At 32.6% G+C, this 24,477-nt stretch overlaps 1 protein-coding gene across 1 annotated transcript; it reads left to right on the top strand.

Moving 5' to 3' along the window:
• The first annotated feature begins 14,973 nt into the window (after positions 1-14,973).
• LOC129748869 (protein phosphatase 1 regulatory subunit 42-like) lies at positions 14,974-23,804 on the top strand. Its single transcript, XM_055743636.1, has 4 exons — positions 14,974-15,396; positions 16,026-16,337; positions 22,923-23,160; positions 23,219-23,804. The coding sequence occupies exons 1-4, from the start codon at positions 15,316-15,318 to the stop codon at positions 23,668-23,670; spliced, it is 1,083 nt and encodes a 360-aa protein (XP_055599611.1). The 5' UTR covers positions 14,974-15,315; the 3' UTR covers positions 23,671-23,804.
• Positions 23,805-24,477: the final 673 nt, after the last annotated feature.

The raw sequence follows: 24,477 nt of genomic DNA on the forward strand, positions 1-24,477 counted from the left end.
TTTTGTACCTGAAACTGTTCGATCATCCAAGAGAAGTTAAGTTTTTTTTTTCGTTTTCAGTAATGGCGAATGCTGCCGGCTTATATATTTTCCTCAACTGAAGTTACCCCCGTGGCATGCCGGAAGTTGTTTCGCCTGCCAGATAGGAGATCATGGAATGCCGAGCATTTATCGAAACCAACGAAATAGCAGCAGCATCAGATTCAAACGACAAATTTCGGTCACATAAACCTAAATCCGGTTTCTTTGCATAGCATATTATTAAAAAGTGAAAATAAAATTAAAAGTACTATAATATTTGAATTCCAAAGTTTTCGTCATTTCATCGTTTTAACGGTTCGAAAAACAAACTTCAATTAAATCTGAATTTTAGATTTCATTAGAAGGTCATACTTTCCATTCAGTATTCCAATCCAAATTACATATTTGAGATAGCAATGAAAAAGTTTCAATATATTTAAAAATCACATTTGCTAATAAATTTGCTTAATTTTATTTTCAAAACTATCATTCATTAGTATAATTAACCATTTAGAGCCTAACATTGTGATTTACATAAATTCTCGATTAAATTTCTATCTCGTCACCACCTGAAGAGGTACCGACAATTGTCACCTAAAATCGTCACCCGAATGCGACGATTCTCACCCACGGTGACTACGAGAATAGGGTAAGAACTCACAAAGTTCATCCGAAGTGACGTTTCTCACCTAAACCGACTGCTGGAATAGAGTGACTTGGGTGACTCTACTATCGTCACGTCACTCGAGGCGCAGAATAAGGGCCAATGTGTCCGTAAGTTGGACTTTATTTTGTAATTTATCGATATGTTTAAAAAAATATTTCTTTTTCGAAATGAGTTGAGTAAGCATCTCGACATGTTTGTTTTTTAATTTTTAACAACGATTGAGCGGAACAGATTAATTTCTTGTGCACAATTAAAAAGCAATAGATCAGAAAAAGAGGTTTGGGCCTAGGGTGCTAAGTGTCAAGTCAACTTTTTATGCGGAATCTCTGGAGCCACCACTAATGTGCCGATTAAATGTGAAGGATCTTGAGTTTTAGTCATAAATTTGGTAATAAAAAAAAAAGCAGTCCCATCTCAGCTCTAATCGTTTCCATCGTGGAGCCCTAATTCAGCTCTCAAAACAAGGCCAGCAGGTGGAAATGTTTTAAAGCTTGTAATAACTTAAGAGACAGATAATTCTGAATGGTGGTATCAAAAAAGATATTGAATTAGAATAAAAAAGCTTGCTCAGGATTTCTTATGTTGCGTCGGATCTTTCTTCTTACGAAAATCTGGATTTTTTTACTCAAACGCCAATATCCCTGCTAAATCATGTTGATTCTAATTCACCCCAGATTTAATTGTCTGCTCGTTCTGTTCGAGGAACAAAGTGTTGTAAATTCCAGAAAACTAGTCAAATAGCATAAGCTCTTCTTGGACGCAGCTTTCACAGTTGGCTCAACTGTGACAGCCCATGATGCGCTTAAGGTCTTCATTTTTTAATCTCGTCTCTTTATTTATAAAAGCTCATAGGGTATATTCTTCACGGCGCGTGATGAGAGATAATTCAAAATACTCTCATTATCCTACTTACTCGGGTAAAAACTGCTTAACGTTTGCAAATATTCGATTTGCTCAACTGTTCAACGCTTTTATTAGTAACACTAAACTGTTGTTCAAGTTCTCTCGAAAAAAGTATATTCTAGTCTCTGGAGCCACCAGCGTTGCAGGTTGATACAAAATATGCCTGAAAACATGCTTAATAATCAAATGTGTCAGGTTAGTTTGATTCTGTCGAACAGTTTTGAGCGTCTAGCTTCTTTAAATACCTACCACCTACTTAATCCAGAATACACAGGAAGTCAATTCCCAAAGAAAGCGTGATTTTTCTAGTGTTCTGCCAAATTTAAAATTCTTTTTGTGCAGAGATACGATAAATATTCTTGTATATATATGCGCTAAGCTTCGCATGCTTCTTTAAAAATTGATATTATGATGTTTACAATAGTTCTTTAAAAAAAACTAAAGTGAAGTGGGATAACTCTAAACTAAATTACTTGAACTCAAGTAACCATTCTAGAACTGATCAACATAAAAAAGTATCTTTGATTCCAATCATTTCAGAATTGTTGGCTTATTTTTAAAACAACACATACAGAATGTTTCGATAATTATAAATACACTATAGAATAACCGTCATTCAATAAATCGTGTAGTGTTCAACCAAATTTAGGCTGCGTACTGTTGTTTACATCCAAGTAAAGTAAGCGTTGCAATTTTTTATCCTTTTCGTCTTTAAATCAGAAAACTATTTAGCTAAGGAAGAAGGTGTGAGTTTCGGAGCAGTTTAAACCGCGTTGAGGAAGTATGGAGACGCAGTATCGGAAACCAGGCGCTGTTGGCCCTACAATGGACAACAAAAGCAAGGATTACTACAAACGACATCCTTCGGCATCAGTACGGGATGAGGCCAAGAAACCTCATAGACTAAGGCCGATGACATAGTGAGTGCGATGCGATGCGAATTGGCGGAAAATTTACGGACGCAGCCTATGCGAACTCGAGCGGCGGAACAAATTGACATCTCCTTCGCCGCGTTGAGTATGTCAGGTTTAAGCGATTCACATACATTTTCATCAAATGTGGTTCACCGCATTGAATCGCATTCACCGCATCGCATCGCATCGTATTCACTATGTCATCGGCCTAACGATATGTTGAATCCGTGAAACCGAGGGTTCGTAAATTCTACGACAAACTTCTGACCAAGAAATCGGGTTGTATTACCATGGATGATGAAACCTACGTTAAACTCGACTATAAAACTCTGCCTGGACCACAATTTTAGACCTCACCGAAGGGAAAGGATGCTCCTGTCTCAGTGAAGGTCATTTGCACTGAAAATTTTGGAAAGAAGGTTATGGTGCGGCAAGCTATATGTGAATGCGGTAAAGTTTCTCGTCTATTCATAACCACAGATACAATGAACGACAAAATTTAATGGCAAGAATGTTTACAAAAAAGGATTGCTACCTTTTATCAACACTCTAAGAGCAAGTTCACTGGTGTTGGGAAAATGTGGTATACATTTTGAAAATTTTACCATGCAAAAATGTTTTCAAGATCATTGGGCGTTGTATTTTTTTACAGCACTGTTTCTATTTCAGCCGTATGTGTTAGAAATATGGCTCTTGTTGCATCACAGCATCCGGAACTACAACACGTGTTGTTAAAAAACTTGAAGGCCACAGATCTTGAAAATGTTTTTGCATGGCAAAATTTTCGAAATGTGTAAGGAGCATATTTCTGAAAATGATCATTTTTGCTTCAGAATCAAGCCGCTTCAACATTTTTTAAGCTGATTTACCAAAACTTTGACTTTGATAAAAAAAAACCCCGGTGAAAAAATTTATTCAAGAGGTTTTTTTATTTGTTTTTTTTAGTAGTTCTTGAACTTAGCTCAAATTTGCTCGATATGACCCGTATTTTTGATTGAACATTGTGAAATCAAATGCCCAGATATTGATTGGTTTTTAGATAAAAAAAAAAACCCGGATTTTCCTGGCCCGGATACGTGCGTGGAAAATTTCTGAAACCCTCATTTTACCCCGTTATTTCGTTATTTTCCGGCCATATTAGAGAATGTCAATGTTACTCAAGGAAAATAATGTTTCACGATACGACTGTAAAAGTTTTTTGACATATCCAAAACAACTAATCAGATAAAAATAAGATATTCCATTACAAAATCTTCTGTACATATTTATGGTACCACCAAGAGAACGTCTTATTTTAAACTGATTAATTTAAGACAACCATTTTTATTTCATTAGCATGGGTTTTCTAAAACGTTAATAATGTATTGAGTTAGTTTGAGATAAAAATCATATCAACTTTGTGATTCCATGAGAATTTCATCAATGTAAAAAAAAACAATTAGAAAATTTTCAAACGTTAGATAATCTCCTTTTCTTCTTTTCATGCTTAGATGCTTCAAACTGAACAAAATTCAAGATATAAATAAGGTTAACATAGTAGAACTAAAACTTATCATTCGGAGTTGTGCCTCGCTCGTGAACGGACGCGTTTATGTTTCAGCGTAGTATAATTTGAAATATGGAATTGTCGAAAACATTGAATTGGTGAAGTGCAGTGAAACAATCGAGAAAGGTGCTAGGAAGCTGAAGGTTTATCAAAGTGATAAGTTTTTAAATGAATGAGGTCCATAAAATGATACCTACAAGTGCGCATCTAGAAAATTGCTAAAGCAACCATTGTGGTGGCATAGCCCGTTGTTTTTTGCTGATTCCAGGTGGAAGAAGTTGAGTGGAAACTGGGAACGGATGTGGTGGGTTGGGAGAAGGCGAAGAGAAAGTGTATATACGAAAAGTGGGAAAATAATAGAGAAATATGTATTTTTTGTATGTGGTTTCCAAGAATGTACTGAGCTTAACGAGAAAATGAGTGGATCAGTGAAAATGTGCATGTTTGTTAAGCGGGCCACAGACTACACAACATTTGTACAAATGCGATGAAATTCGATGAAATTTTGTCGCTGTGAGCACGATTTGCATAGTGTATGGCACTGCTTGAATGAGCGCTAAAACGGTTGGAGTAAAATCGGTCGGGATCGAAATATTTTGTACAAAACATTCTCCCACCCGGGGTGGAGATGGTTTTTTTTTTTGTTGCTGTTGCTGTTTTCGCCAGCAATCATTTGTGTTCGCGTGAAATATGTTTGTATAGTGTGTGGGCGAGCATAGATCAAACAATCGACGCGGAATCATCGAATTTGTACAGGCCAATTTGTGTAGTCTATGGCCCGCTTTAGAAGAAATGAATCACTCGTGGTCGGCAGAATTTCTATGCCCTGCAAATTGATTGTGGTGGGGACTATAGAATGAGAGGGAAAGAGAAACATAACGTAGAGGTGCTCGAAGTAGAATTCGAGCAGATTCAAAATTCAAAATAGCGCAGCTTGCTATGCCTTGACGATAAATTGTGGAAGAAAAGTTCTACTGATATTTTCATCATTTTTCCTTTCTGAAGAATGAACTAACGCAAAGATAAGTACATTTTTTAATATAGAAAGACCTTGTAATTTTTCTTGGATATAATTCGCTAGTAATTTTTTTTACAGTAGCAATTTCGAAAAATATAGGATTTTTAGAACGTATACATGAAAATATTGCATACAGCAGTCTTGAAAAGTGCCTTTGAATACCTTTGTACATTTTATTGAATAACTCCTTACTTTTCTCATATTTGTGTGTGGTCCCCCAATAAAATTCAACATTCAAGCTTACGAATTTAAAGTAAGATATATTCATCTCAGTTTGAAATTCAGATCAGATTCAAATTAAACAAAGTTCTATTTTGAAAAATTAACTTTTCTTGTAGTTTACCCCTTTTAATCTTTATTCCTACAGCAGTTCTAATCTTACAATTGACAAAGGAAGGAATATTTTTATCAATCATTTAAATATAATAATCTCTATACTTTCTCTTAAACTGTTTTGATGATAAAATTAGAAGATGAAAACAGTCCCTGGTATTTTAAATTTTGATAATGCTTGAGCAAGGGACTGAAATAAGATGAAAGGTTGGGCTAGGTTTGTGCAAGGCGTCACGAAGTACATGTGTAGATGTAGAGTTTTGATGATTTATTTTTTTCAATTTCATTATATTTTACTGATTTTAAACAAATGTTGAATATATTTATATTAACCATTATTAGTTCTTGAATGAGAAAAGGACAATGAGTTGAATTTGTGGGTGATTATCAACCTTATCGAATATTAAAATGTACCAAATTAACTTTTTTTTTTATTCTTTTTTCTCAGGGATTTTAAATACCAAATTAACTGTTGGTTTGTGCTGTGTCGTGATTTAGTCTGAGTTAAGTAGTCCCATTTCTTCATCATTGATATTAATATCAATATGCACCTACTTTATGTAACTGACTTTAATATCAAGATATTGAGGACACATCAGGGCACCAGTTATTCTTTATTCTAACGTTTTCATCCGAATTATCATCAAAGAAATTCTTAACTGTTTTTTTATTACTTTGTACTTTTATTACTTTTTTCAGGATCAAAAACCTGTTAATTTTAAAACATTTATCGATTCCTTTCCACACACATACCTACATTCAAATTATAATTAAATGTTTTACTTGCATTATTAGGTTTTATTGCATAGATGGGTGATGATTTTTAATAATATAAAAATTGTTTCTTTTAGATCAGATGAAAATTGAAATCGTTATGAAATTGAATAAGGTCGATTACAGCTACAGGTAAGCTGAGAGTGTCTAGAGGTAAGATAGGTAAAAAGGTAAGATTATTTTACCGTACAACTATTTCATTGATTGAATATATTATATAAGTACGTAAAAACAGTTGCCAGCTGGGCAGGTATCTACACGAATGCGGAATACCTGTCGTAGATTCTTAACTCTCAATATGTTATGAATTTTATACGGTTGCGAAACTGTTTGTTCGTTCTACAAATAAGACAAACACCCACACGAAACATTTTCATTACATGACAGTTCACACGAAGCCATGGTGTCGGGTATGTGGTGATTTGCATTGAAGATTGGCCGAACTAATAATCTAAAGGATGCAAGTTAACTCATGCGTTTGCAAAACTGCGGTGAATCCGTGCACCCATGGTGGATTATCTACATACATGTATGTATGTATGTAGATAATCCACCATGGGTGTACCTTCTTATATAATATATTCAATCAATGAAATATTTGTATGGTAAAATAATCTTACCTTTTTACCTGTCTTACCTCTTGACACTCTCAGCTTACCTGTAGCTGGAACCCACCTTGTTCATTTCATAACCTGTTCATTTTCCGTCCGATCTAAAACAAACATCTTTTATATTATTACAAATCATCATCCCTCTATTCAATAAAACCAAAAAATGCTAGTAAACTATTGACTTATAATTTGAATGCGTTGAACACTAGGAAACTAAAATTATACACATTATTTTTTTCAATTATTTTTCAACACATTTTTTAACGTATTTTATTTGTAAATTATCTGATTTATAAACTTTTAATTTTTAGGAGCTTTGCAACTTTTTTTTGCTATGTAAAACTGTTGGAACTTTTATTGGATTTTGAGCGAAACTGTATCAGCGATAAAGCATTCGAGGCACTAACCGTGAAATTATTTAATTATTTATAAATCTATGTGAAAAATATATTCAAGCAATATACACTTATTTACTAAAACACGTATTATATAATATTCAAGTTTCAACTTAAAATAGATTTCAGATTTGAAATTATTATTCACTAATTATTCTGTCTTGGGGAGAGTAATGCGAAAAAAAATCTGTAATTAAATTGGATTCTTTATGGAACATTTTGGTGCAAATAGTTGTTTCTAAAGTCTCTTATGACTTCTACTAATTATGGGAAAAAAATAACGTTTCCTGTACTTCATGTTAATAGTTCTTTGAATTTGATAAGATTCTTTTGGATACTTAATTTTGCAATATTTTTAATATTAGTCCTAGAAAATTTAATTGATTTTTTAGCGTTTTTCATAAGGCTTTTTGACGAAGCTAACTCATATTTATCAATAAAAGAATACCACCTTATGACAAAACTAATGACGTAATAAGAAATAGATACTTAGCTGTACGATGATTCATGAAGATTTTTTATAATGACTCATAATATTCATCAGCAAATAACCCTACCAAAACAATTTCCAATCTTATGTTTCAAAATGAATATTTCATTTTTCTTTCTTGATTTATTCTTTGGAATTGGTTCTATATGTTGCCATCACTGAATTTTGCCCAATCTTATTGAATATTTTTAATTGAAGAAGCACGCAGTTAATTTTTTTTACAAAAACTGATAAATTTAAAATTTTACTTGATTCGATTTAGTGGGATGGAAATCGTGACCCGTTTTCCTAACATTTTTTAAATAATCGATTTTCAAATTCTTTGACGTGTTAGGACGACTCTAAGTATGATAACTTTTTTTTAAATATAACAAAATAAATTTATTGATTTATACATTGTTTTTATTTTATAGTGAATTTTAAAATTCGTCTGATAGACTTTCTAATGAAACTTTTTTTTAAATAAATTCATTCGTCAAAAAAAGTTCGATTATAAAGAATCGCACGACATGGCCTGAGATTAAAAACATCGTATTATCCAGCCAGCCCAATAAAAAACACCCAATTGGCAATCATACAAGAAAAAAAAATGCTTTAAGCGTCCAGTGTAAATCCGAATGAGTGTCTTCATTTTGTCATTTGCTGCTCGCGACATAATATTTTTTATATATAAATATGCAGCTTAGCCCTATCCAACAATTTTTCTCGTTCTCCTTCAAAGTCATTCGATTTGATTGTCAGGTGACCCACAGAATTGTGAAGGAAAAAAGATAAGATTAGCATTATTTCGTTTTTAATAACTATGAAAAAATGAATACAAATTTTAAAGTATAATTTAACAGAACAAAAAATTCATAGTTGCTAATTTAATCGTTAAGACATCGTTATTAAAGTACGCATATTTCAAGAGAATTATGTTGAAAATCGAAATCAGATGGAAAGAATAACTTGGTCCTGATATAAAACTTACAATTCCAAAACAAACCTGCTTGTGCTCTTCAGTGAGTCCAAGAAAAATATCAGCCATTAAGCCTTGATACATTTCAAAATCAATAAATATTTAGTAAGAACGAATGACATCTAAAGCTCTTCCACAACAACCAAGTTTCCAAAGCAATCAAAGTAGAATCGGATTAAAACAAAATTCTTCACCAGGCGACGTCTGCGCCCTTCTGACCACTGCTACGTATCGCAGGTCTCTGATGCTGCCCGGGAAACCCCAAACAACACGGGAGACCCGCGACCACCCACAGCAACCAAAATAGTACCGTCGACATTCTCCATCAAATTGCAGCGAACATAAATTGAATGGACTATGTCCTAAACTGTATGAGATACTTACTGCACATTTTAACATTCTATTCTAATCAGGTGAACTTTAAAAATGTTGAAATATAAGGCAAATTGGATTAGATATCAAATCGATAACAAATGAAAAAAAAACCACTTATCTTTCGTCTTGTTGATAGTTTCGGACATCAGCAGCAATCGATTTTCATCGTTTTGCCATGGTGGATTATCTACATACATACATACATAGTAGAACTCAAACTTATTATTTGATAAAATACTCAGTATCAGAAAACAGAGACACATATTCGATTCAATAACATTCTCGAACACAAGGAGCTTAGAAAATTCGAATTTTAGTTCCGAGAAAAATATGATCCAAGATCTAATACAAAGAAAAAGAAAGTTATTAAGATTCGCGAAGAATTGTTTTTCATTTCATTTCTGATTTTGAATTCAGGACGAAAATGTTAAAAATGAAGCTAATGTGAGTAGAAAATCGATGAAGATATTTCATGTTCTAATTTTCTTTGTTCAGAGCTTTGGCATTCATATCTTGATAAATATGTGATAGAATTGTAATAAAAAAGATGATCATTAAAGTCAAAATAGATTATCTAATGCAGAGTACATATCAAAATCATAATAGCCAACGAAAAACAGAATGGAATATGAAAATTTGCGCAAAAATGCGTTTGGAAACACTGCAAATAGTGATATGTCTGCAAATTTGGAGTACGGAACATAAGATTTTGGCGAAGAAAGAAAGACAATTGATTAAAACTGCATGAAATGACGACGATGACTACATATTTCCACAAAGCATTCTTTGGGCACTTATCTTGGGGTTAATAGAAAATGATCCTAGTTACTAGGGATCCTCTGTAAATTAAGAAAATAATGTTAAACGGAAGAAAATTCATTTTAAAGTTTATCCTAGAAGATCATCGCTTTCAACTTTCTCTAGAACTCTCTTTCCAATAATTTTTGCCCCTGGAGGTAGGCACTATCATTAACATTTCTTTGAATATAATTGGGTAACGAAAAAGTTTTGATGGAATTGAAATAAACAAAAAAAAAATAGGAAAAAGCCTAACTTTAATGAGTTAAAATATCTGCGGACGAAAAACAACACTCTTATCTACGTTCAATATGATGGAAGCTCCAATGACATTTTCATCGGTTACTAATAAGCCACTGTCCCTTTCCAACAAAAATATCTGTTTAAAAATTGATAGTAGAAAGTCATAACTCCTTTTTTTTTCTTTGATCGAGTTTTGTTAAGTTCCACTTAATGTTATTTGGCAGTAATATTTTGAAAACAGTTCGAAAACTGTCCCGATTCACCCCATTTTACGGTACCAATCCAGTTTCATGAACACAAATAATGATATACCTTCTGCTTACGTGAACATTATTTTTGTAAAAATTCAAAGGCTCAACAAACAAACAAAGTTTGCCGGGTCAGCTAGTAAATTATATAATTTTCGGAACAGTCTATAGTAGTTGTGGTTGCTGCTCCCGGATGTGGGTTGTCCAGTCCATTTCCTTTTGGGTCCTTGTCACTACACGCCCGATGACCGCTGAGTACGCTTTCGGTTGCGTCTTGCCGGGTGACGCGCTTGCCGAGATTGGTCTTGTTGCGCGTGATGATGTGAAAGGATGAAGGGCGAAGGAGACGACAATAGTTCAACAACGTGTGACAGTCGAGGGGCTATCGGATGTCGATGGGCTCACTGTGTAATCACTCCGTTTTGATAGATAATTAAAGAATAGTGATTAATCGCCATTCCACAGTAGTCTGAAAATAGTATAAGTAATTAACCCACTGTACAGGGAATTGTTATAAACATTGATGACTTTGATGATTTTGAAAAAAAAGTGAAAAATTTCGACTGAATCAAAGCAATTGAAAGATTCCTTTTAATTCAACCACGGTAAATGAAAAGTTCAGATACCGGTATTTCGATAGCAACTTACTATCTTCTTCAGTGAGCGTTTTCGATTGATAAAACGCTCACTGAAAAAGATAGTAAGTTATCGAAAAGATAGTAAGTTATCCAAATACCGGTATCTGAACTTTTCATTTACCATGGTTGAATTAAAAGGAATCTTTCGATTGCTTTGATTCAGCCAAGGTTTTTAGAAACACGAGGTTTCACGACTTTCACAGTAAGTAGGCGAGGAGTGAGCGAGGCGCTCAATGAGGTTGTTTACAAACATAACATTATTTGCTAAGCTTTTCTGTGGTTTGTTTCGCAGTTGCTAAGGCAAAATGGCCAAAATAGCTGAATCGGGAATTTGAAATACAGTAACACCTCCTATACATACACACCTTGGATTTAGTTGAATTATTCAACCAAGTAGGTTCACAACACAATAGAGGGAAAAATTTCGAATAAACCGGGAACATGGCTGAAAAAGCGGAGAGTTAATAAAACTCAAAATCATTCATGCCAAAAATGTTGAAAGTAATTTGAACAAAAGGAAATAATTATTTTGGATCAATTTCGTCAACTCGGTAACTGATGTGCATAAGGATAATGATAATTTCATTAAAAAAAATTTAAAATTTTAATTCAATTTGATGAAATCGAAAACCAAAGATTCATCTCTTCAACATAAATTGGTGCCTGTTTGTTTCTGCTCTACTGAATTTATGTCTGTTTGTTTTTGCCAGATTTTCCAAACTTGTCTTAAGCATAAATGGTAGAAAAAGTTCAAGTTAGTGCATATAATCAGGGATTCAAGAATCTTAGATTTTTTCTTATAGTTTTTAAGGATTTCGAAAATAAATGCGAAAATAAATTGTCGTAATGTAATCAATGCATTTACCTTCTAACATTTACCTTCTAACTTTATTTGCATCGGTCTTAGGAACACTTGATTAGATTTTTAAAGATTAATGATTTATGCATAGTGGTTTGAGCTATTTAACAGTGTCTTTTCTTGGACCATTGAAAAGAAAAGAAATCGGCATCTCTGAAAATTTGTCACATTATAGAGGAGACCCTTTCCTATCAAACGCACAATTTGAGGAAAAAACATCGATTTTTGGATCTAGAAAAACTTTTTCTTCAAGATTTTCGCTAAAAAAAATTCCTAACAACATGGAATTTTACATTTTATAACTTAGATGTGTTGAGATTCTTTCAAAAATAAACAATAAGTTCAATAAATTTCATAAAAATGATTTTATTCAAAAATGTTGTCAAAAATGTTTAATATCGAAGAAAATTTTATAATTACAATATAAATTATCTAGAGTCAACCTTAAAATTAACTGGCAACACTGTAGAAAATTAACAAAAGCACCGCAATAAAGGTGTATAAGGCATTTCCTCACTTGTCAGACGAACAGCTGATTCCTCATGTTTACATTTTCTCGGCATATCATGGTAGGGCAAACATAACAACAACATTACGTATGTTCAATGACCAGATAGTAACGATATGATATTGGCAATGCAATTGTAGTGGTTTTGCAAGCACACCTTGGTGAGGAGCATATAAATTCTTTGTTTAATGATTTGTAAATTCATAACTAGTTGAGACATGAAGGTTTGTTGATGCTTTTAATTAAAGAAGTTTTTAAAAGAAAGTATTGAACAGTGCTTATCATCAAAGATCAAAATGGCGACTAGTTGGTGTTTACATTTTTCAAAACAAAAACAAAAAGCTACCCTACAACAATCTGTCTCAGGAAATACTCTATTCTCTTCATTGAATTTCCCGTAGAGTGCTTTTAACACACTTAAAATATATACCGTAAACTGTGGGAACTTTGATCAACATGATTCTGTTTAAGATAATCATCTTAACTATGTCTGAAGTTAAAATATCTGAAAACTGTTTTCTACATTTAAAAGCCTATGAACTGAATTTCAAATAGCTGGTTCGTAGTTGGAGATTTTTTTATTTTACTTAAAATGTAGCTTTAAAGTTTTAAAATATCTGATTTTTCGAAGACTCACAAACAAACACCACTCCAATGATGGCATTTAGAAGCAAATGGGTTATTTTATATGGAAGTCTAACTTTTCTTCTTTGTATGGGTGTAGTTTTAAAGTTATTTTATAGTCATTCTATGATAATTTCTGGATATTTATAAAAACGAACATTTTCTATGAGAAAGCCTGTATAGAACAAATGGCTTAAAATCGAATTTTTTAAAATTATTGTTTATTTTTGAACGAATCTAAACACCGCTGGGCTGAAAAATGTATAATTTGAAGATTTTTTGGAAAAATTATAAGCATTAACTTTAAAATTTTGCTTGTGTATTTTGTTCGCGAAACTTAAAGAAAAAGTTGTCTAGACCCACTGATCGATTTTTTTTTTCAAATTGTGCGTTGGATAGGGGGAGTCTCCTCTGAAATGTGGCAAATTTTCAGAGATGTCGTTTTTTCTCGAATTTGTTTAAAAACGCGTTTTGTATTATCAGATTATTTTTTCTTCAAATTGGTGTTTATTGTATAGTGTAAACTGAACACAAGTTCTCGTCTTTTTAGAAGTGGATCAAATGTTCAGTAGATTTTATGCTACAAATATTTTAAATCTAATCAAATTTTCAATTTGTTCAATTTAACTCAACTCATGCTTCAAATTATCAAACTTTTTTGATATGGATTCTTGATTGAATGATCAAAACTAATCTTATTTGAATGAGAAATTTTGCCTGGAATTGAAATGAAGCCGAGATTAAATTATCCTACAACAGGCGTACAAACTTCCTAAACAAAACTGTTAGATAAAAAAAAATGGGACTGCTGGACATGTTGAAAAAAAGTGGCAAATGTTCCCTCAAAACAATTTAAAAAAAAAACACCAAACAAAATTGCTATTTTGAGTTTAAATAAATTTTGAAAAAGATTAAGGCAGAATATTTCAAAACTAAAAAACATCCGGAAGGTTTCTAAAACTTGCGATGATGTAAAGAGAATTTTTAAGCCTTCCAAATGATTTTAAAGCTTCATTCAAAAGGTGTACCTTTTAGCAATGTATCCATTTTTCGAGCAACAGAAGAGTTTTTTTTAATATCAACTGTGGACGTTTTTACAAAAAATTTACACAAGCGAAGGAAAAAACTTCAAAGTTTAAGGTTTATATTCGTTTTTAGATTTTTGGGTAGGGATGAATCATCCAAAAGGATGAAAATCCCAGAAAAAAAATAATCGTTTTTAGTTCTATTTTTATTAACAAAAAAAAATAATAAAAAAATATAGGTATATTTAAAATATGTTTTACACAATTGAAAACTGCATTTTTAAGTTTAATTTCTAGGCAAAATAAGAAAAAGAAATTTTCAGATCTTGAATCAACTAATTTCTTTATTCCATAAAAATCGTAGCCGAGTATTAGACTGAAGTTTCCAGTTCTGTAGCTCAATGCTCAAAAAAAGCATTGAAATTGAATTAGAAACGAGCCTCTGGAGCCACCAGTCAGTGATGTCATTCAAGCAGATGCCACGTTTTAAGTCTGAATCCTTTTTTCAGCCACGTGGACCAATGTGAGAGTAGGTATATAATGTATTGGTGGTTTTTAAAACTCCTTGAAAATATTTTGTAGTTTTCTAACACATGTAAGTTAATTATTGAAGCAAGTTCACCTTTTCATTTGTTGAGAGACGTCATCAAAGCCTTGAGAAGACTTTGGAATGTAGGTATAATTTAAACATATCAACAAGCCAGTTTTACTCTACACATCCTTAACTCGAATGCTCCAATCGTCATTCTGGTAAAGTTGGGTTTTACCTTCAACAATGCGATTGATACCTTACACCAATTTTCCTTTTCATCGAAGAACCATTTCGTGGAACTAAATCAAATCAACATAAACAAAGCCGTAAAAAGAAAGGGGTGCCCTTTCTTCGGCATTGAAACAAGTAGGCTGATTGAAAAAAAAGGATAAAATCCTAAATAATAACAACCAACCGGAATCGCAGGAAACCATGCGGCTACAGGATTGCTTGGTGATGCGACTCATGCTCATTCCGAATCCAGCCGGCAAAAGTGAATCATGAACGGTTGTAGTGTTGCTTGTCGTGTTGCTTTTTTCACCGGGAAACTAACGTCGGCTCGCTATTAGCAACGGTTTCCATTCATTCCGCGCGGTATCTACAACGAGTTGCGGTGGAAAAAATAAACCAAAAACAACAGTGATTGTCCTCGAAACCAATTTAAAAAAAAAACTAATTGAGACGGTTCCCTTTGGTCGAAAATTCAAAACCCCTCATTACGCAGCCACAAATTTCCGATTACCGATTAAATTGTTTATGAAGAAGTGGTTTATTGTAGACGCAAATTATTGACATTCCTTGCCGAAAACAGGATTCTTCCACTGGAGCCCCGAGGATGAAGCAGAAAAAAATAGCAAAGAAACAAAGCTCTACCCTGACGCACATCTATCAGAATGATAAAAATCTCACCCAAATCGTAAGTTAATTTCTTTTCTTTTTTTTTAAATATAAGTTTAAAAATCAAGAATCGAAAATTGTAACTGAGAGGAATGAATTTATTAAGAATTGATTGGATTGATTCTTCCAGAACGGGTTAAAATATGCCGCTGTACAATTTCGGTCATCAGTTGAGGAATTTAGATTTCGAGAACATGAAGGAGTTCAAGGTTTTAAATCAGCTTGCGAGAGGGAAAAAACATTGAACCTCACAATTTTTTACTATGAAAAATTCCCAAGTTCTCATAAATGATTTTAAATATTTTTAAAAGTTTTTATTCTTCATTTTTGACTATCATTTTTCTCTTCTGATCTTTTTGTAAACCGGGTTCAACGCTTTTACTTAATTTTTTTTTTATTGACAGTTTGGTTTGGTTTCCAAATTTCAGAGTTTTTTAAAAACAGGCAAATTTGGATCCTCATAAAAAATTTTCAGTGAACTTGGAATGAAATTCAATAAACGCTTGGCGGTTTATTGATTTCCGGTTCACTCAAAGTTTGCAACCGTTGGCAACGAACGCATCAAACCGGAACGGAAGTGCAAGGTTAATGCGTCACATGTGTTCTATTTAATACCTATCCCCCTTATTTTTCTCCGCCTACACACAGAACACCATCTATCCGACGAAGCGGGTTCTGGTGCTGTACCTGCACAACAATCAGATTGGCAAGGTCGAGAACCTGTCCCAGTTTGTGCACCTGACGCACCTGTACCTGCAATGGAACAACATCCGCAAGATTGAAAACCTCGAGGGGTTGCGGAATCTGAAGCAGCTGTATCTGGGCTACAACAAACTGACGCGCCTGGAGAATCTTGAAGGACTCACCAAACTGGAGCAGATCCACGTGGAAAGGCAACAACTGGATGGGATTCCGGCTGCCCGGTTCGAGTTCGATCCCGACTGTATGAAGTCGTTGGCGGTGAATATGATGATTATTATTGTATTTTTTGCGTTTTGATCGAATAGAAATATTTATTATGAATGCAATCAGAATGCAATTCCAGATTTCGTGTAAAAAAAATAATTAACGTTTATCTAAAAAAATTAAATCTGTTCCAGTTCCAGGTCCCTTAAAGAGTCAATTCAAGACTTGGTCTATCAAAGTTGTATCATTAAAGAAAATTCTGTTTTCTATTATTAAACTGGATTTATTGACATTATAAAACATGCTGAACCTTTTTAAAGGTGAAATTTTTACTCTGCTAGAAACTCTTGATTTAACTTGCTTTACCCAAAGCTGACTTATTTTGAGCAAATATTTTTCAACATAACAATATCAGTTAGAAGCACGCCAACCTCGAGTAATCAAATTGTATAATTTTCGTTGATCTGATTGTGGAATGGTGGCTCCAGAGATCGTTGTGATAGGTACTCATAGGAGTGCCCATGAATTTTCGTTTCGATTTTTCAAACGATGTTGATAACTCCGGGACTTTCACTTAAATTAGTAGGTTTAGCTTTGCTGCGAATAGCGAACCTGGGTTTGATAAATAATCTTGCTCTGAATTATTTATGGCACACAATTTCTTGATTCTGCGTAAATTGGCTAAGACAATGATCAACATTTTCATATATATTTTATCACTACTGGCAAGCAACATGAATTTCAAAGTGATCATATTACATGAGACACTTAAAACCAGAGGGATAATTTTACCATTTTTAGTTGTTAATGTCAAACGATTCTTTATCTCTTGTTCTGGAATAGGTGCAACTTTTAGGTTTTTAGGTTTAACTACCACCACGACCACCCCTTTGTTCTTAAATGTTCAAATACAGCATTTCGTATTCGTTATCAATCAATCCTCCATGCAAAATTTATTGTATGAAAATTTTTCATATAAAATCAATTTAAAGACTTTGTTTTATATTTCATATTGAAAATAGCACCCTTTTTCTGAGTCAGGGTTCAATCAGATAAAAAAAAGTTTGTTTTAAATGCTTTTGACGATTTCGACGAACAAATAAAGTTTCTTGGCTTTATTTCTTTCACAACTCTTTGAGCAGCAAATGGTCAATTTTAGTGTTTTCGGATGATTTTTTTCGCCGAATACATACGCTGATTTTGAAAACTTTTTCGAGCTTTTTTATAGACTTTTCATGTAGAAGTTTACTACATTTTTTCCAAATACTAGCTGACCCGGCAAACTTTGTTGAACTTTTGAATTTTTACAAAAATAATGTTCAAGTTGACGGCAAATCATTATTTATGTTCATGGAACTGGATTGGTACCGTAAAATGGATTGAATCGGGACAGTTTACGGACTATTTTCGTTATATTTCTGTCAAATTATGCATCAATTGTTTTTTGAGCAAATTTCCACATTACATTCGATTTCTGGTTATCTGTAACCTGAAATGCATTGGATTATCTACTTTGAATTATTTGATCATCTTTCAATTGACATTTTATAATATTTGTCAAAATGAAAATACTGAAGTTTTGAAAAGGATAAATTAGAACATTAAAAACATTCATCGAATTATGATTCACAGCAACTTGAAGTCATATGGTTATAAAATCACATTAAAAAAAGTTTGTTTTTAATTTAAAAAAAAAACAAAATTTATGAATGAATAATGAACATAAGTTTTACGATAAAAACTTTAAAATCATTACCGTTTTTTTTTTTCTAAATTTTGGATATTTAAAAAAAATCTATTTCTGGTTACCATTATCTTAGCACAAGGATTCTCTTCTGGATCGTCAATTCTTCTAACATGGTTTGAATTTTAATGCGTTTGCAAATATAGTGTCAAAAAAGTTCAGAATTCATGTTAGGCTTAAATGAATTCTTTGCATGGTGTTACTGAGAACAGTTAAACATATTTACATACGCAGAATATTTATAATTGATTCGGCAAAAATAAACTTTAAAAATAACAATGTCAAGGAAATAATTTTTCTTAAAAATATCAAGCTTTTTCATGACATTTTCTCAGATTAAGCTAATCCTTTTCAAAATCCATAAGTATAAGATTAAATTCAACTAAAATTTATGTATCCGAAAATTTTAATCTTCAAAAATTATGCTCCTGATAGGTAACTGATTAGATTTGAATCTAAATGACATTTATATTTGAATCTATTCACTTTTTAACTCTTTATTTATTGAGTAGGCTTTCCACATAAAGCGATATATCTGGATATAAATTGTAAAATTGGGCTTAACAAAAATCTTCTTTTGTCATTTGTCTTCCCGCTAGTTCATACAGAGGATGCAATTTCAAAATTTTCTTCTTGACCTATAAAAATTCGTGTGCCAGGACACAAGACTCAAATATCAAATTAGCATGATTTTTTTTAAATATTTTATTCAAAAATATTTATAATATTTGTTCAGTGAACTAAAGAGTCGCATACCCAAAGAGCTGCAGGTTACCGACCTATGTCCTGGTTTGATATAGAATAATAAGAAATCTAATTAAAAATTGTAAAACTTTATTCTGAATATTTTGTTATTTCTCATAAATGTCGAAAATCTAGCTTTAAGAATATGTATTTATTTTCTTTTAACGTTGATTCCATAATTTGTTTTAATTGTGATGTTGAATAAAAAACCAGCAATGAATCTCAAAAGAATTCTTCGAAAATCTTAATTATTTTTTATTATTTTTCACATTTGAATGTTAACCAATGTTTAGTTTAACATATTATCAAAATTTTATTATTAGTACTGATATTCGGTTTTAAACTGTCTTTTGTGCGATAGATTCATATTTTTCTTGAGACAAAAAAATCTCTTTATGGCTTCTTATAACTAAGTGTTGGATCAAATTTTGAGTTTAAGTTCTACAAAGTTAACCTTTTTTATATCCTAAATTTCGATGAAGAATGAAGAAAAGGGTTTTTTTTAACGTTTCCTAATTTTCCAATTGTTCCAATTTCAAATTCAATTATGAAATTTTCATGGAATCACAAAGTTGATACCGTTCTATTCTCAAACTTACTAAATACATTCTTAACATTTTATAAAAAAAATCTTTTATAATAATTTAAGGTTCCCTTCTACTAAAAAGGTACAAATAAGACGTTCTCGTGGTGTACCGTAAACTGGGTGAACTTTGATTATCGGGGTAGCTTTGATCAACATGAAATTTTTGCAGATAATCATCATTAACTAAGTCTGAAGTTAAAATATTTGAAAACTGTTTTTTACGTTTGAGAGCCAAAAAATTGAGTTTTAAATATCCTCAATTTGGTTTTGTAGTTGGAGTTTTAAAGTTTAAAAATATCTGTTTTTTCGAAGACTCACAAACAAACACCCCTTCTGATAAAATGATAGCATTTTGAAGCAAATGGGTTGTTTTATATGAAAGTTTAACTTTTTTACTTTGTAAAGGTATAATTTTAGAGTTATTTTTTGGTCATTATATGATAATTTTTGGATTTTAAAAAATTGACATTTTCTATGAGAAACCCTGTATAGAAAAAATGGCTAAAAACCCTATCAAATGGTTAAGTTTCAATAAAAAAAAAGAACATAAGAATAAAAGGAGGACCTAAAGGATTGCATGATGGTAGAATTTGATTTGTTTCAGGCCTAAAAAAATTTATAATTCTAGCTCCTAAATGTATGCAGCAACATTGTGCATCTTTTAAGTATATTTGTTTTTGAAAGAAAACGTTAAAAATTTAATTGGATCCAAACAATAAATTATTGTTATTGATGTTGTAAGCCATCTGTGATAATTGGCATCAAAACAATTATTTTTAAAGATATTGAGATACGTTAAAAGCATGATGATCGAAGTTACCCCTAAACATGAAATCTGGTTTTGTAACAAACATTTAGTTATAGCCACTAATGCCGTTTGAATGTTCTGCTATCAATGATCATGCTTTATACTTTTTTCCTCAGTAAGTATTTTAAAAATTTTTGGTGTTACAAAAAAGCAACCCCTTTCCAAAACATTCAAAAATGAACTAAAAAAGTGATCAATGTTCCCCCAGTTTACGGTAACCATAAATATGCAATGAAATACATATTTAATCGCGTTCTGTTTAGTTGTTTGGAGTATGTCAAAATTTGTACAGTCATATCGTTGAATATTATTTTTCTGAAGTTAAATAACATTCTTTAATATGACCGCAAAACTGATCCGGGCCATGCCAATCCGGATAATTTTATCAAAATTTAGACAATTTTTTTTCACCAAAGAAAAATAAAAAAATCATCAAAGTAATTTAATAGTGCCACGAGAAGAGTAAAGTGGCTATAAAAATGGGCGCCAAAACTTCCTACATACAGATGAATGAGTATCATTAAGCCTTGATTGCTTTCGGAGCCTTCCTTTATTGGGTGATTTGATTGAAAAAAAAAAATTGATTGAAATTTGGTGTCATGGCTTTTAATTTATTCGAATTAAAAAAAAACTAAAAAATTAATCATAAAATTCCACAAAATTATTTTCTAAAGTCTTCTCGCCGTTTTTCGCGAAGACTAACACAACAACAAAAATTGCATGCCTATGGACCAAGGTTTATAGTCATGCATGGCCGTAGGGACGGGGGGGGGGGGGGTTTAGGGGTTAAACCCCCCCCATGACGGTCCAAAAATGTCAAGTGAATTTTGTTAATAAACATAAAATTTGAAATTTCTAATCAAAATTTGATAAACTAGGTACTATAATTATTAAAGAGTAACAATAGTGTAATAATCTCGACTCCGAACCCTCAAAATTTCATTCCAGGACAACAATTCTACAACAGTTTTTCAAAAAAATTCTCATTTGTTAATAGTAATTGAGTCCCAAATATTAGATCCCAATGAAGCTAGACTTAGCTTACCAGATTGTCCGGATTTTGACCAGGTTTTCTCACTCTATTTGCAAAATATAACGAAAATTTCAATTGAATCCTTAGAATTATGTATCTTGCGTCAAAATATTTTTTTAACAAATTTTGTCGAAATAATCAAAAACGATTTTTTGGAAGCCTTATTCTCATGATGATTCTGAATCGGCTGATGTGTTTCGAACAAATTTAAAACAGTTTTCCATGTGTTTTTCTTCTTGGTTTTAATGGAATAATTCCGAAATGTGCCAGTATATTGACCGGTTTTTTGAGAAAATTTTCTGGATTTGCCCAGCCCGGATACTTGCGGAAAAATGTGTAGTGAGTATCCAGTATAATTTTCTTGATTTTCAATATGCATGTTTTGGAGTTGCATTTCAATCTAAAATGTGATGAATTTTCCATATTCGAATCTCAGTCTTAATTACGGAATATGAAAAGAAATTATTTAAAATTTAAATCAATTTTAAGATTTGGATCCAAAATTTTTATCCTAAATTTATAAGCAGAATTGAAACATAAGAAAGTTTCCTGAGTCGAGAAATGAAAAATGTGAAACAATTTCATCATTCAAAATTTTATTTAAATTGATAGGTTATTAATTGAAAAAAAAAATTCAAATTGAAAACAATAAATTCAAAATCAAATTAAAGATTTCTTGTCAAAGGCTCTGATACAAATTTCGCTTTTTGGTTTCAAATTCAAAGGATTTCTCATCTGGAATCAAGAATTTCAGACTTGGAACTAAAATTCAAAGTTTGTATTCAGATTTAGCTCAAATTTAAGTTTTATAATAAATATTAAAATATGAATTTTAAAATTCCGTTAAGGATTCAAATTGAAGGAGATCGCGGTTTCATAATTTTGATTTTTGATTGAAAATTGAAATTTTTAATTAAAGCAAAGTCAGTTTAGAAACACAAACCTCGAGAAAATCACATATAAAATAAGATTTGGATTTATTGAAAAGAATTAATTTTTTTTTTAAATCTGGAATTAATTTTGAAAACTTTAACTACAGGATTTAAATTATGAATTTTAAAATAATAAATGATAATTTTTGAACTTGTTTTTTATCCTCAGGTGAAAATTCAGCTGGAGTTTTTATTTAACATTATTTACACATATATTGAAAATTCTTCAAATTTAAAGGTAGAAGATAAAACAGCAGTTGATCATATAATTTACGAGCTCTTGGTTTGACGGAAGCGGCTTATTTTTGACTCGGCTTTGGCATTTTCTACTTTATATATGTCTTCAGACCCATCTTTATCTTGGCACGTTGGACGGTGCTGAAAGGATATCCCACTTTTTGGCCACATTCTGAACTTAGGCACTCTTCTTCGTGGCATAAGCACGCATGACTTTCCGGTCTGAAGTTTTGTCCACCGGACCCGATTTGTGCCCAGATATTCTAGAAGCTTCTATTTATAAAAAAAAAATGCAGGAATGACAGTTAATATTTTTATAGGATTTATTTTTATTTTTATTAAAATGTGGAACTTTTAAAAGAAAACCGTGATCAAACTGAACTCCAAAAATTCTATAAGATAACTGGTGACTCCAGCGATGTTTTTTTAAAACAAATATTCAACCTTGATATCCAAGTTCCTACACTGAACTCATGATTCTGAGTCGAATCACTTAAGTCATTCCATTCTGAAATTCGTGGTTCTATTCTGTTTTCTTTCCTTTCTATTTTCCAGAATCACCTCAAAGTGCTCAACATCAAAAAGTTGAAACTGTCCAACATGGCCGCCCTCGAGCCATTATGGAAACTAGAAGTTCTGCTAGCATCCGAGAATACCTTCAAATCAACGGAAGATTTAACACCAGTCATCAGTGCCCTCTACTCCTTGCGAGTTCTGGACCTTCAGGGATGCGTTGCTCAAAAGGACGTCCATTATCGCGAGAAAGTTACTGCCGCGGCGGGTCATAAACTATGTAGGTTTTAACGAATTTGAAAAATAAAGTTGGAATCATTTTTTTTTGTAATTTTCAGTATTGCTCGACGGAAAAATGATTTCCCAGTCAACGAGAAACTTCATCAAAAACTTTCAAATGATTAAACAGGAAAAGAAACGCCGTGCCATGGCCGAATGTGCGGAAAAAGTCAAAACTGCAGACGGCGGCACCGGAGCTAGTGACACCTCGCTTGGCAGCCACTTTCCGGCCAACTCGCTGCTGCAGGTTTCCACCCGGAGAGCCTTCTGTACCCGGACTCCTCGAAAGCCGGTTCTTCGCTCCCCGGTTCTGATGAAAACGATGTCCGCCCCATTTACCGATGAGCTCACGCTGTCCGGCATTCGAGAGCTGGCCCCCTCGGCACTGGAAGTGGGTGGCCATTCAACACCCGTTATGCTCCAGGGGAAGCTGTTCCGTACCGAGGTACCGGTCTTCAAGGAAAAGATTCGGATCCAGCGGAAGGTGCAGTCGTTGCCATCGATTGAATGAATAAATTAGAAAGATAGAAAGAAGGTTGATTTCATCGTAGCAGTTTTGAAGTCAGGTTCAAAACGTCAAAACGTGTTAATTCAATCGTTTGTATTGAATCGGTTTGGTGTGATAATAAAATGCGTGCAATAATAAATTAGTAGTTTTGGAGAATCAATCATGTTTTAAAAACTAAAGAATATTGCCTTTTGATTTAATCATTAAAGAACAAATCATTATCATCATCTTTGATGAAGGAACTAATTATTTCGATCATATCTTTCATAATATGATTGAGTATTATATCAAAAAAACAAAGTGGACATCGTTGAATTTAAACAAATCCGTTAACAAGAAATAACCGTCAATTTAAATTACCATCTCATCAGTACCCCTCGTTCGGTGGCCTTCATTGAACGTCTTCATTGGGCACCCAAAGAACTCATTCCGCTTTGCCAGTGTGAGAGCTGTCAATCGAATGAAAAATTTAAAATCGCACGCACACACATATGATGATGACCACCCTCTTTCATGTTTTGGGCCCATTCAAGTGACAAGCACGGATCTGCTGGTGGAAGGGAACGGCGAAAGTTGTACGGCCGAATGAATGAAAGAACAGTAATTTTTACACTCGCCAAAAGGAGCGAATGAGCAACTTGTGTGTGACTCCTTGTGTGTTGGTAAGAGAATTTGGCATTTAACTTCAATGAAAAGAGGAAAAACTCTTGGAATGGCTAGTGTGGCCAACATAAATTTCAAATTCCTAAACATCTTAATCTAAATAAGTCGGTAAATTAAAAATCGATAATACATAAGGTAATTTTTCAA

The sequence above is a fragment of the Uranotaenia lowii genome, chromosome 2 (genome assembly GCF_029784155.1).
Source record: "Uranotaenia lowii strain MFRU-FL chromosome 2, ASM2978415v1, whole genome shotgun sequence".
In the NCBI taxonomy this organism is placed as follows: Eukaryota; Metazoa; Arthropoda; class Insecta; order Diptera; family Culicidae; genus Uranotaenia; species Uranotaenia lowii.